This window comes from Eurypyga helias, unplaced genomic scaffold (genome assembly GCF_000690775.1).
Source record: "Eurypyga helias isolate BGI_N326 unplaced genomic scaffold, ASM69077v1 scaffold5950, whole genome shotgun sequence".
Lineage (NCBI taxonomy): Eukaryota > Metazoa > Chordata > Aves > Eurypygiformes > Eurypygidae > Eurypyga > Eurypyga helias.
The window spans coordinates 66599-79527 of NW_010227530.1; the positions used below are offsets into that span (position 1 = coordinate 66599).

Sequence of the window (12929 nt, forward strand, 5' to 3'; positions counted from 1 at the left end):
TTTGCCCAGAGGGTTTATGGAGTCTCCGTCAATGGAGATATTCAAAACCTGACTGGAAATGGTCCCGAGCAACCTGTTCCAGATGACCTTCCTAGAGCTGAGAGGAAGCAGTTGCACTTCAGAAATTGGTACTGTCGATACTGTCTGTCAACAACTGTTGCTTATGATAGAGTGGTTGATACAGTGGTCGGCCATGAAAACTTGACAACAAGACAAGAAAAAAAAATCAGCCCAAGGAAAACAAAGTCATGCTTAAAAATGGTCCCGAGCAACCTGTTCCAGATGACCTTCCTAGAGCTGAGAGGAAGCAGTTGCACTTCAGAAATTGGTACTGTCGATACTGTCTGTCAACAACTGTTGCTTATGATAGAGTGGTTGATACAGTGGTCGGCCATGAAAACTTGACAACAAGACAAGAAAAAAAAATCAGCCCAAGGAAAACAAAGTCATGCTTAAATAATCAGATAGAAGGAAGACAGATCAGATGGAAATGTCACTGAAGGGGTTGGAAAATCCATTCTTTACTGTTTACATAGGCAAGGGTACATACAGAAGGCTATCTGTGTTTGCAGCAGCTGACACTGACATATTCTATATAACTGAAAGCAATAAACACAAATATTCTTACTCAGTATAACTGAGTCTACGACCACTCAGCACAGTTTTGACCAACTTAAAGAACTTGCTGGGAGGAGAGGGTGCCCATACTAATCTCAGTGTGGAACCACGTAAGACATCTACCAGAGGGAATACTGTGGAGTAATACTAAAATGAAATGGTCTCCACAACAAGTCCTCACTGGCTCCTTGACTGAGTGCTAGAATCCCAACAATCTAGCTTGTGTATTTTTGGAAAAAACAAACAGAAAAAAAAAAAAAACCACCCACAACAACAAAAACCTTTATGTTTTACACAAGCACCAAAGTAGCCATTTCCACTACTAGAATAATCATTTCATTATTCTAGGACAGCAATGTCAGTCTGTTCACAATGAAAAATGACAAAGCGTTTCTTTTCCCCCTCTCCACCCCCTCACATTTAGAAGCTGTATCAGCTCTGAGGTTTGGAAAATACTGTTTACAGACAGTGCTAGGTACGTTAACAACATTAAGAATCCCATATGTCAAATACAATGGAAAACAACATGACTGTGACATTGTGATTTGTTCCAGATTGGGCTGACAGCTATACCAGGAATGACCCAAATATCATGTAAAATAAAAATGAATTAAAAAAAAGGAGGGTAGTTAGAACTAGACAAAATAGACACATGGAGAAAAGTCTTCTTACACTTACCTTACACATACATGTACCCTTTTCTATCTAGTCTCATCTAACTGTCAGTATTTTCATGGTTTATATTTCTTACTATTAGAAGAAGTTCAGCTCACTAATATTCTTTCCTCTGGAGCTGTAACGGTGGTTTTACTAATATTTTAAAGTCTCACATACTGTTAACACTTAACCAAACAAAAACCATAAGCCCACTAAAGTTGTCAGAAAATCTTCCAAAGGTTTTTTTCAGCTGAAATTCAACTAAAGTCCATGGGAGTTTTAGTCCTTATGATCATCTGAAAATTAAAATACTTGAAAACGATTTTTTCTTCTATGTGGAATTTTTTATTCCCTTGTTCCACTGCTGTTACATTTTATGACACTTTCAGCACTTCTTACCGTGCCAAGGCTTGGACTTTCATGGCGTGTCGCTCTTCCTGTTCTGCTGCTTTCCTTCTCCAGTTGTCCATTTCCTGCCTTAGCGCTGCAGAATGCTCCATCTCTCCATCAAGCAGATTTCTCAGAGATCTGGAAGAAGGCAGCAGCCTCTGTTAGAACACTGCAAACACTACCTAGTAATTAGAGGATACTCTACGATTCACAGAGTAGGTTGGTTGAATTATACCATTAATGTCATCCTAAAATTTCATTATTCAATGTAATACATTCACCTAATTTGATTATACAAAGGTATGAAAAGCTACAAAGAAAAAGGACGCAACCAGAACAGTTGTGCTTCCTATTAAAGTGTCTTACCATCTCATCAACATGCCCAACGCATAGCTTATTATGGTGTCTACCGCACCACCATGCAGAGAGAATTTATTCCAGAAAACAGTTTATAATCTGGTTTCAGTACATCACTGCAAGTCCATACATCTCAGGAATAATCAATAAGCAATATAATTACTAGCAAGAGCAGGAGACCAGTAGGGTTCTTGTCTCCAAAAGCACTGCCATAGACCTTTGTATAAAAGCTCTGATGAGAGAGCAAAGGGCAGTGTGATGCATAATGGTAAAACCCGAAGCATTGGATCCTTCTGCCAAAATGCACAAAGCTAAATGGGGCAATAACTTCCAATTATGAGAGTGGCAAGAATAAGAGGCAGGAAAATAGCATCACTTGATAAACTCAACATTTAAAAAAATATATATATTTCTAAAGAAAAATGTAAATTAACAAAATAGCCCTACTACAACATAACAGCAATATGTCTTGAATACCTTTGTATTTTTATTCATCTAATGCTGTGTTCCAATAGACTAAATAAATACAAAGTAGGTTTGATAGTCTTTTTAATAAGCAAGTTATTATTCTTACATTTACATCATCATTTTGCCCCAAGTGAACATAAAGACACTCACAAATGACAAACACTTTGAGTGTAACATTGTTAGCCATCCTGTATCACTTCTGCACAGGAAGGGGAAAAAAGGAAATCTTCTGAATATTTGTACAAGGACAAACTTTCATTCATGTGGAAAGCTATCTTAAGAGATCTGAAGAATATTTTGCCTATAAATTTTGGGTTTGAAAAAACTACAACTGGCAAAAGCTCCCGAGATAGAGACTTCTATGTGATTTAAATTCAAAGGAAAAAGGTGACCTGCAAATGTTACTTTTCAGTATCAACAGTTGAATACTGAACTATTAAGCTTACCATTCACAGAAAAATATATACATCAAAAACAGTACACAAAGATTAAGCATAGCTTTACACAAAGGAGAGCTCACATTAGAGAACAGATTTTCTTAAATTATAGTGTCTCTTGACTAGAAAAAGAAAACCCTACCTATTCTGTTCTTCCAGTTCATCCTTTCTATTCATCATCGCCACAATAGCTTGACGAAGTTCATCTGAAGAGAAGGGACAAAAAAGACTGATTTCTCTGTGTATAAAACTCACGTATGTAGTGGCACTAATTCACCAACAAACTTAAGATGATGCCACCGTCATTTGCTATTCAGCAAAGCACATAAGAACACTCATAATCTCACTAATTTGAGCAATCTTTCAAAAATGTTATTATTTACCACATTATCAGATGCACTGATCAAATCAAATTAGCCTACATCTGGCTTTAATTCAAATGTTTACAAGTTTACCTGTGGCTGCAGCTCTTTTGTTTTATTCACAGATGTGAGGGACAACACTCCTTTTCACTACGTGCATATTAATGGCATATACTGTTACTTGTTTGACATCTTTCAATGGCTTATTTTCCTTGCTATAAATTCTGACACAGGAAATACAGCTATTTCAGTGAGACCAGAGTAGAGATAATGTTATTGCTCCTTCATGGCACTTCTTTAAAAGCTCAGTCTTAAAGACTGTCTTAAAGATTATCGGATTTCTTAATCTTGTAATTTCCTATAAAAACCTTTTAATTTCTTATACATACCTTAAAAAAATACTTTCTGTCATTAAACCAAGATTTTTTTTTTTAATTATGACATTTTTAGAGTTTTTAAAGACTTCTTTAGGGTTAGGTTTAACAGTGACACCAGAATACCAAATACCTTAGGAAAAAGTGTCAGCTCAACATGCTGCTTCACCTGGAGTCCTTCTGCTATTATAAAGGTTTTACCATATAACTATTCACTCTACATTTACAGAAAAATATTAGGACTTAATTATCTGGACTAAAACAGACTCTCACTTCCAGATCTTGCATGAATACATGAAACACAACAGGTCTTCAAAGATTTGAATGGTTTCTAGCAAACATCATGATGGATACATCTTAAGCTAGATTTTTTTTTTTTTTTTAAATTCAGTTATAATTTCATGTATGGAATCAACAACTTTATGGAAGTTTCTGCAGAGATACAATTATATTAAAACATCCCTCCCAATGGTTAAATGAAATGTTTCTATGTTTATATATAAATCAGCCAATTCTGTTCAACAAGTATTCAAAGCAGATGTCAGCAACTTTTTTTGTGCTTTTACTGAAAACATGGTAACAGAACTGGTATTACTTAATTTCTTTAAGTAAGCAAAGCCATTAGACAACTTCTTTCCCCTTTACATTCTGTTCACTGATTTACCCACACCTTTCTTAATGTCTTCTATAGCTACAGATAATTTTGTCAGTTCAAAAATATCTTTACATTGTCCTGTGGAACAGATTAAATCTGCCATACTCCAGCAGTGGACAGAACATGACAGTTTTTACTATGTCGATCAAATGTACCAGTCAGTGTGGACACCACAATTCCAGTCTGGCATTGGTAATCTGCTGGTAAATCCCCCCTTGCAGGATTCAGTGGGATTCTCATATAACCTGAAATCAGCCAATCCGATCTCTTCATGTTAGATTTTTTCTAAAATATTTCTGCTTCTCTGCTCATGAAGAAAGTAGATGACTATTTTTCTACCCATTCCACATTACAGCTTGAGAACTAATTGTCATTAGCAAGCAACATTTCTGTAGGTCATTAGAGGGATTTTGCACTCCATTAATTCAGTACAGAAAGAATAATCATTTTTTATAGTAACTTAGCATCTTTATAGGTGTTCTCTATACAGCTACCAACAACAACAACAACACAATCCAAATCTCGTGGAAAAGCCAAAAGTTAGATCTGTGGGTACTAAATATTAACACACGCTAAAAAAATTCTGGAGACTTCTCCTTTCTCCCTTGATAATATTACTCATATTCAAAACCAAAACTGTGATTACATGGCTACTTTAATCAGTCTTCCTAAGGCTGCGCTTTCAGCAAAGGCCATTACAGCTTGCCTGACCCATCACTGCTACCGCCTCCCACACTCTGGCCCTGGTGTTCATACACACAGTGTCCTGGCAGGAACTGATTCGCCTCCAATTTGCCGCCTTCTTTTTTCCTGCCGGGCTACTTTTCAGACAAGAGGTTGCCAAGTGACCTTATTGTTGAGTTTAATACTGTTGCTGGCACAAGAGACACAGCAGAAAGCAGCCGACAGAACAGAATACCTTTTTAATCAATAAGGATGAGGAATGGAAGGTAGAATACCCTTTTTGACAAGAGTGAAGTTCGTATTGCATTGAAATGACCAGGTAACCACCGAAATTTATGTAGCAATTATAGAAAAACTTCAAATGGAAAGATTATATATGATAAAATAAGCTGTGCTCCATTATTTCCATGACTACTTTTCAAAAGATGGTCTATAATAGCATCTATTGACTAGCATTACAGAGAGGGGAATGGATGATGTTCAAACCCTACATGCTAAGATTTAAGTATTATATTTAGCTATAAAATATCAAATTTGGGTGATCACAAAATGCCACATTATTAGTATTCTTTTGGTCATGATGAGACACTTCCACTTTGAGGGCAGACATGAAAGGCTGGTGTTTTGAGGCTTTTTGGTTGGGTTATTTTGTCATTTGTTGGTGGGGGTTTTTTGGCAGTGGAAAATCGGTGGGTTGTAACAGTCCTGAAAAAAAAAATATATGTAGTGTTGTGAAAATGGACAGCAATCCATCAGTATATCTATGAAATAAAAAAATTGTGCTAAGGATGAGGAAAATAGAACAATACAGTAAGTGCTCAAGCTTCGTACAAGTGTACAAGACAAGCAAAACCCTTGTAAGATTTCAGTACAGCAACACTCTATAACAAAATTAAGATCTTTAATTATGAAGTTGAATTCAGAATCCTCCTCAAGAAAGCATCAAGCCAATGGCATTTTAAATATTTCAACAGTGTCATTAAAATATGATAATGCATAACCTGACTTAGTAGCTATTATTTCTCTGACTCTGAATAAATTAAAGCCATTTCTACTCAGACAAATTATTAGGCTGGCTTTACACTTACACTGGAGTGACTCTACAATAATACCCTGTATGGATACTCAGTCTGTTTAAATGTGTGTTAATTTATTAACATTTAAACAGTGAAGCTATTATAAATTAAACAGATATAATAAGATAACTAGTGAACTTGTTAAGAAAGGATTTCTATGTGCAAAAAAATAATTCCATATCAGGTCTTTATCAGTAAGAAAAGACAGCATAAAAATCAAGGAATGTGATCATTAAATTATTCATGTTAAACCTCACTTTTTAAAAGACAAAAAAGTATCTTTTATTGTTGAAAGTGATCTGTAGTGCATGATTACTCATAAAGCAAATACTTGCTCTAAAACATTTTTAATTCACTTGCATACTACATGCAAAATCTCGCTTCTATAAAGCTTTTATAAGGTCCCATTCAGAGCACAAAATATATAAAAACGTGCCATGCTTTACGAAACACCTTTCAATTTCCCAGCAACCTCCAGAAAAAGTCATAAGTTTCACAACTCTTCTGCTGTTTAGCCAAGGATTGGATAAGTATGATTTGCAATCACCTGTTATGAAGAATGAGCTGTAAGTGAAATCATCTCTCAGGGTACACAAGGTCATGCAGCACTCCTCTGCAATCCTGCAGATAGAATATCAGGGTGGGCTGGGAAGCGTCTACAGGAATGATTTGGTTTTTAATTTTATTTCCCTGAGTGCAAATTTACACAGATATTTTCAGAGACAAACAAAACTTAGTGCAGACTGGAAGTTACATCTTCCAGTAACATTTAAGTTACATCTTAAATCAGAAGTCTGACCTTTACAGACATGTTCCCTAAACTGTCTGCGTGAACACTGGCTATTAAGGCCTTATTTAGTGTTCTGAAATCTTGTAAATATTATCCTGATGCATCACTACTAATAGGGTAAAGTTTAGTAGGAAACAAATTAGACAATACAGTGTTAGCTTTCTAGTGTACAGAAGAGTCCTGACCAAAAAAAAAAGCCCGTAAGATGAACTGCAGCTTTTTTCTCAGTGATGAAATTTATACACCCTCCTCCCACAGCTGTGCCTTCAGAGAAGTCACAAAAATTCAGTACCCGTCAGTGACCGGTGGCAGCCAAGTTACACAACAGGTCAGAAGCTATTTAGAGGACAGAGAAAGTACAAAAACATACACCTTATTTACTTATGCAGCCAGGATAAAAATCTAATATGTAGCTTTGATTATTCAGTGAACATCCTCAGTGACCATGAAAAACTGGGGGCTTTCTCAAGAATATATGAAAAAATGCGCAATAATGTACAATGCTACAACCTTTGCTAACCTTTGTGGTCAAGCCCAACTTTAAAGACGAGGAAAAACATACTGGAAAAACTAAGTTCCCAATTATTTACTAAAAATAGCACTATAATCAAATAACCTTGTAAAGAAGGACACAAGTATCATCCTTCTAAAATGAAAGTTTTGGAACTGCCTTTTTTTGCACTGCAAAAACAAGATGGTGAGACTTGTGCCGATAGGACAGATTTTTCTGGTGTAAAACAATGCTGAAAATGTAATCTTCCAATGACAATAACTCCAGCAGGCATAAAGTTGTATGTGATTCAAATATGACATGATAAATACATTTTTTAAAAATGGAAAAATGACATAACGGAACTGCCACATAAAAACAGGACTTCTGACAAACTTAAATCTTTATAAAATTACTTGTAAGACATATCTGCAAAGTAGGGCAAGTTTTCAAACGATGTCTAATATACACATTGAAATTCTAACTCTATGGATTAGGATTTCTCTTGAAGGGTATTAGTATTTTTTTGAGATGTATCTGCTGCTAAGTTGACCTACACCTTACAAATGCGTGGGACACAAATTCAGGAAAATCATTCAGAATGGCAGAAATTTTAAATTACAACTTCTCATAACATAGTTTGCCAGCCTGCATATCAAAAGAACGGAGAAAAGGTTAGTGCTATATTAGTAAATTGGAAAGGAAGCAGGAAAAGAATAGATTTAAAAAAAAAAATCATTTCAGGCTTTGTCTTCAGAAGTGAGAAGCACAAAAATACAGTCCCTGGAGACCTCGCAGCTTTTCTCACTACACTACCGCATACCATTTTTCTTGTCTTATGTGTTAGAATTAGTTGCTATGCAACCAAGCTACGAGCCTCAGCATTTAATAATTCTTCTGCTAATTGCAACAGAGAAAGTGCTTCAGTGTCTGGCTTTGTCATAGCATTGAATTCTTTTTGTAGGGAGAATCTACAACTAATCACAACAAACTTGAAAAAAAGCATTTTTTTTGAATGCATCTGGGATCACCTATTATCAAGGTTCTAACTTATATGCAGAGTCAGCTGAATATTGATTACAATAATTAGATTATTTATTAAGTGTTCTACTGGCTTCATAGATTGTTTTCATATGCTTCCCCCCTTCCCTTCCACCAAAACCTTCTCCGAAATGGGAAACTAATGATAGCGTGTATGCTGCTGTTGATCTCATGGCTCATTTCATTTACAAATTGCTAACTATCAAGAACTGAAATCTCAAGATTTACATTATATTTAATAGCTGTCTGAACTAGACATAGGAACTAACTGAGCAATTGAAGGAGACCAATTGCGGCCCCTGCTGGTACATAACACACCTAGGAAACAATAAAATCAATATAATACAATAAAATCAGAAAGTTTCCCATTAAAATTACTGAGGGAAAAAAAAAGAAGATACTGTAATAATAACATGAGCAGAGAATACCCAGTGATCAAAGCATCACAGAAACTATCAACAGTAACGCCTCCTACACCTTCAATTATGCCACTTAAAAGTCTCAAAGTAGTTTCCCACTTTATAAGAAAGGATTTTTCAGCCTGTAAAGCTCCATCAGCAGACCTATGCCACAGTAACAATGCATGGTCTACCTCCTTTAACATACACTGACACAGGTGTCATTTGAAAGAGACATTAGAGCATCTTCAGCTTTCATTCATTTATATGACTTCATAAACCAATTTCAGAAAAAGCTCTTGGCTGCTTTCCTTCTAACTTCCCAAATCTCAGAACACACACTCGAGAATTTTAGGAACAAAGCCATAACCACCAGTTCAGTCACAAAATTTTCAGCACAGTGAGGAAAATAGAACCTTGCTGGCTTACAAGGTTAGACAGCCAGTCAGCTTAAGAACTACCTCTTTGTTCCACAAGTTTATGCAAAGGAAAAGATTAAAGATGGGGTAAACAAACTGCAGGTACTTCTACTACTCTCTTTCTACAGCTAAGGCTATTTCGTCCTGTCTGGCTCAACTCTGAACAACACTGAAAGTGTAACTGTCCTCCACCTTAATCTTAACAAAATTTTTTGTTTCCAAAAGGCCATATTTATGTTTGGAGCAGAATTCCATATCAAAACCACAGATCAAGTGTACACAGAAAGAGTTCCAGGTTTTTTTCTGACTAAGAATTAATGAAAGCAGGCAAAATAAGTAAGATCACATCAGAAACAACCATCAGTGTTCTCAGAGTGTGCAGAAATTTAAATATGTTAATCAAATTAAATCATTATCGTTCATTTAACTACTGAAGCCACACCTAGTGTAAGGATGATATCAGCTTTTCTGTGGAAAGAGAAGCTGATGTCATACCAGTTGCAATGAACCATAACCTGGGATCTAACTCAGCCATGGGGACAGACTGAGAGAGTTGGGCTTGGTCAGCCTGGAGAAGAGAAGGCTCCGGGGAGACCTTACAGCCCCTTCCAGTGCCTGAAGGGGCTACAGGGAAGCTGGGGGGGACTTTTTACAAGGGTCTGTAGTGACAGGACAAGGGGTAATGGGTTTAAATTGAAAGTGGGGAGGTTTAGATTGGATATCAGGAAGAAGTTCTTCCCGGAGAGGGTGGGGAGGCACTGGGACAGGTTGGAAGTGTTCAAGGCCAGGCTGGATGAGGCTTTGAGCAACCTGGTCTAGTAGAAGATGTTGATGCCCATGGTAAGTCCCTTCCAATCCAAATCATTCCGTGATTCTATGATTGCTAATTCAAAAATCATGTCAGAGCCATCGTTTCTAATGTGGCCAGCATATCAGAACTGAAGTGCTATATGCCTCTCTAAACAGATCTTACTGAAATAAAAATAGAAATTAAGAGTTATAGGACTTTCACAGTTAATTCCACCATCTAAATACATCAAGGAAGTACTTACTAATTGTCATGGATTCTGGCACAGTGGCTGAAGGCAACATACTGCTTAAAGTATTCACTTGAGCTGGAGGACTGACTTCCACTCTAGTCATAAAAGTACAGTATCATCAATAAATGAAAACAATATCCTGAATTCAAAACTTAAGAAAAAAAAAACATTCCAGAAACTAGAATTGTCATCGTATTCACCCATATTCAATCAACTTATGTTTAGTTATTCTTTCATTACTCTGTTGTGAGTCTCATTTAAGAATAGACACAAATTGACTATTCAAATGAAATATTATATTCAAATTATTCAAATATTCAAATTATTCAAACAGGCCATGCAGAATACAGTAAAAATAAGAAACAACATAAAACCTATTTTCAAAACCAGGAGGCTAAGTCTGACTGTTATTTGACATGACTATATAACTTCTTCAGGAAAATTAGGAGAAGTTCAATATATGAAACCATGCAAAAAGGGAAGCACAGGCTTTTGCATCTGTCCTTCCAAACAGCGGCAGAAGTACCATGATGAACAGTTTGGTTTCCAGTACTGAGTAGCTATGCATTAGGTAACAATAATAAATTGGCAGCTACAGGGTGAAGATTTTTTTCTTTTAAGAAAAACATACTTGACATGTACCTGTAAGGAAGATCAGATCTGCTTGGAATGAGTTCATGTTCATGCCCCTCTCCATTCTCCAAATTATCTAAAGTCAAATGCACAAGCATTAGCTTTCTTCAGTTAACAGTACTTAAAAAAGAAAATTAAAACCAGAAGGATGGCAGTTACATTTGTAAGTAGAAAGGCTCATCTTTTAGTAAAGCTTTTAAACACTTAAAATTCTTTCTCCAAGGCTGGCTTCTGCACAATCACCCTTAATGCTAGAAGTATTGTAAAGTCCCTTAGGAACACAGCCACCAGTTTAGAAAAGAAACCAGTATTGCACAATTCCCAAATTATAACATATAGATGTACATTTTACATTGATAACAGTGTTGCAAGGCTGTGGAAAGACTTCTTAATGAAGTTATTTTTGCAAATCCCAGGACTTTAAGTACCACCTGGCACCTGATACTCATTATAATGTGCTGGTGACTTGCAGGAAAAGAATTTGTGGCTAGTCCCCAGTATGTGAAACCTTTCAAAGACACCAGTCCCATGCATTCCCAATGAGCACCGTGGCTTTTCTCAGGCTCCTTATGCCTATGTACCAAACACCAGGAATCGGACAGATGAGGTATTTTTTTTAAAAGCATGGATAGTATGCTTTTTAATAATATATATGATTTTTAATAATATCCTCAACTGTTAAGATCAAAATACACATTTCACTGGGCCTGTCATTAAGGTCACTCAGGTGGAAAGAAACAAAAATCACATTTTATTTACGTTTTCTGAATCTCACTATGTAAGGGTTACAATGTTGCCCTAAAACAATCCTAAAATCATAAGGTAAAATAGCACAGATTTTAAAAAGCAGGAATTCTAGAAAAAATGTTAATGGGAATTAGATTATGTCAGAATGACTACAGAGGTGATAGTTCATTTCTTAACCTGCAGAGTTTACTGAAGCTCAATTCGTAAAATGCATACTCCATTTTTGTTCCAAGCAAATGAATTTGGACTCAGGCTTCCTCATCTCCAGGAACACGGAGATAAGGTATGCCCTGACACACCCATGAAGCAGCAGCTAAAACTGAAAACACTGATACTAACATACAACACTATAGATTATGTTGTAATCTATTTCAAATATATATGTCTTGTTATTTGTCTGTATTAAGACCCATAAACCAAAATATTGGGTTAAACTATATATTTCACAAGAGCTCATAAAGCATATTTTAGCAAAAATATTGTCATAATAATAATGAGCTTGCTGGTTACTGGGCTGAACTGCCCACAGAAAAAGCTAACCCATGTTCCTTCCGGTATTCATCTAGCAAAAGTGTAACTTCAAAAATCAAGCAAACAACTGCCTAAGGCAGCTTTCAATCTCATCAAATTGTCCTTATGGCTGGGGAGAGGGTGACTGTACCCATGGTTATCACTCTCCCTAACTGGTTGAGATTTGGGTTGCATAATGGGCCTTTTCATGAAGACTACCTGCACTCTCCTGTCAGTTCAGGACTGCTCAGAAGGGCCCAGTGACAGCATGGAAAGTTGAAGTCAGAAATCAGACAGCAGAATCTGTGTTGCTGTTTCCTGTAAGCGATGAAGATCCCTTGCACCAGCCCAACATCATATCATTCTGCCTTGCATGCTGGACCACAGGGTTTACCACGAAGAGGGGCAGAAGGAGAACTGAAAATACCCGTATATTGTGCTAGAAGGGATTTGCATGGACCTGCTGTTGATTATTTCAAGTAGCCTGAGCATTGGAAGCAAGATGAAACAAGGGTCTTTGGTATCTCCTTAATAAAGTCCCTGTTACACTTACTGTTGCCCTCTCTGGCCATCTGTCTCCAGTACTAAGTCTTGCCTCGGTTTCTTGACTTCTGATTTCAGTTACAAACCCCTAGCCCTAGCCCCTGATGCCTTGCGATGTCTGACGGGCTACTAACTCCACAGCTCAACTACAAGCTCCCATTCCTCATCTCCTTCCCATAAACAGGAACGTTTACTTGTATTCCAGATTTCAATTTGTTGCAGTCAGCAAACACTTATAAA

General features: G+C 36.6%; 1 protein-coding gene across 1 annotated transcript in view; it reads right to left on the minus strand.

Moving 5' to 3' along the window:
- The window catches only part of SNX29 (sorting nexin 29), a gene marked incomplete at both ends in the record, with an annotated part of 84268 nt that overhangs the window by 57086 nt on the left and 14253 nt on the right, over positions 1–12929 (minus strand). The window contains 3 exon segments of the mRNA XM_010156495.1: positions 1675–1803; positions 3070–3133; positions 10269–10351. Coding sequence (XP_010154797.1) covers positions 1675–1803; positions 3070–3133; positions 10269–10351 — 276 coding nt within the window.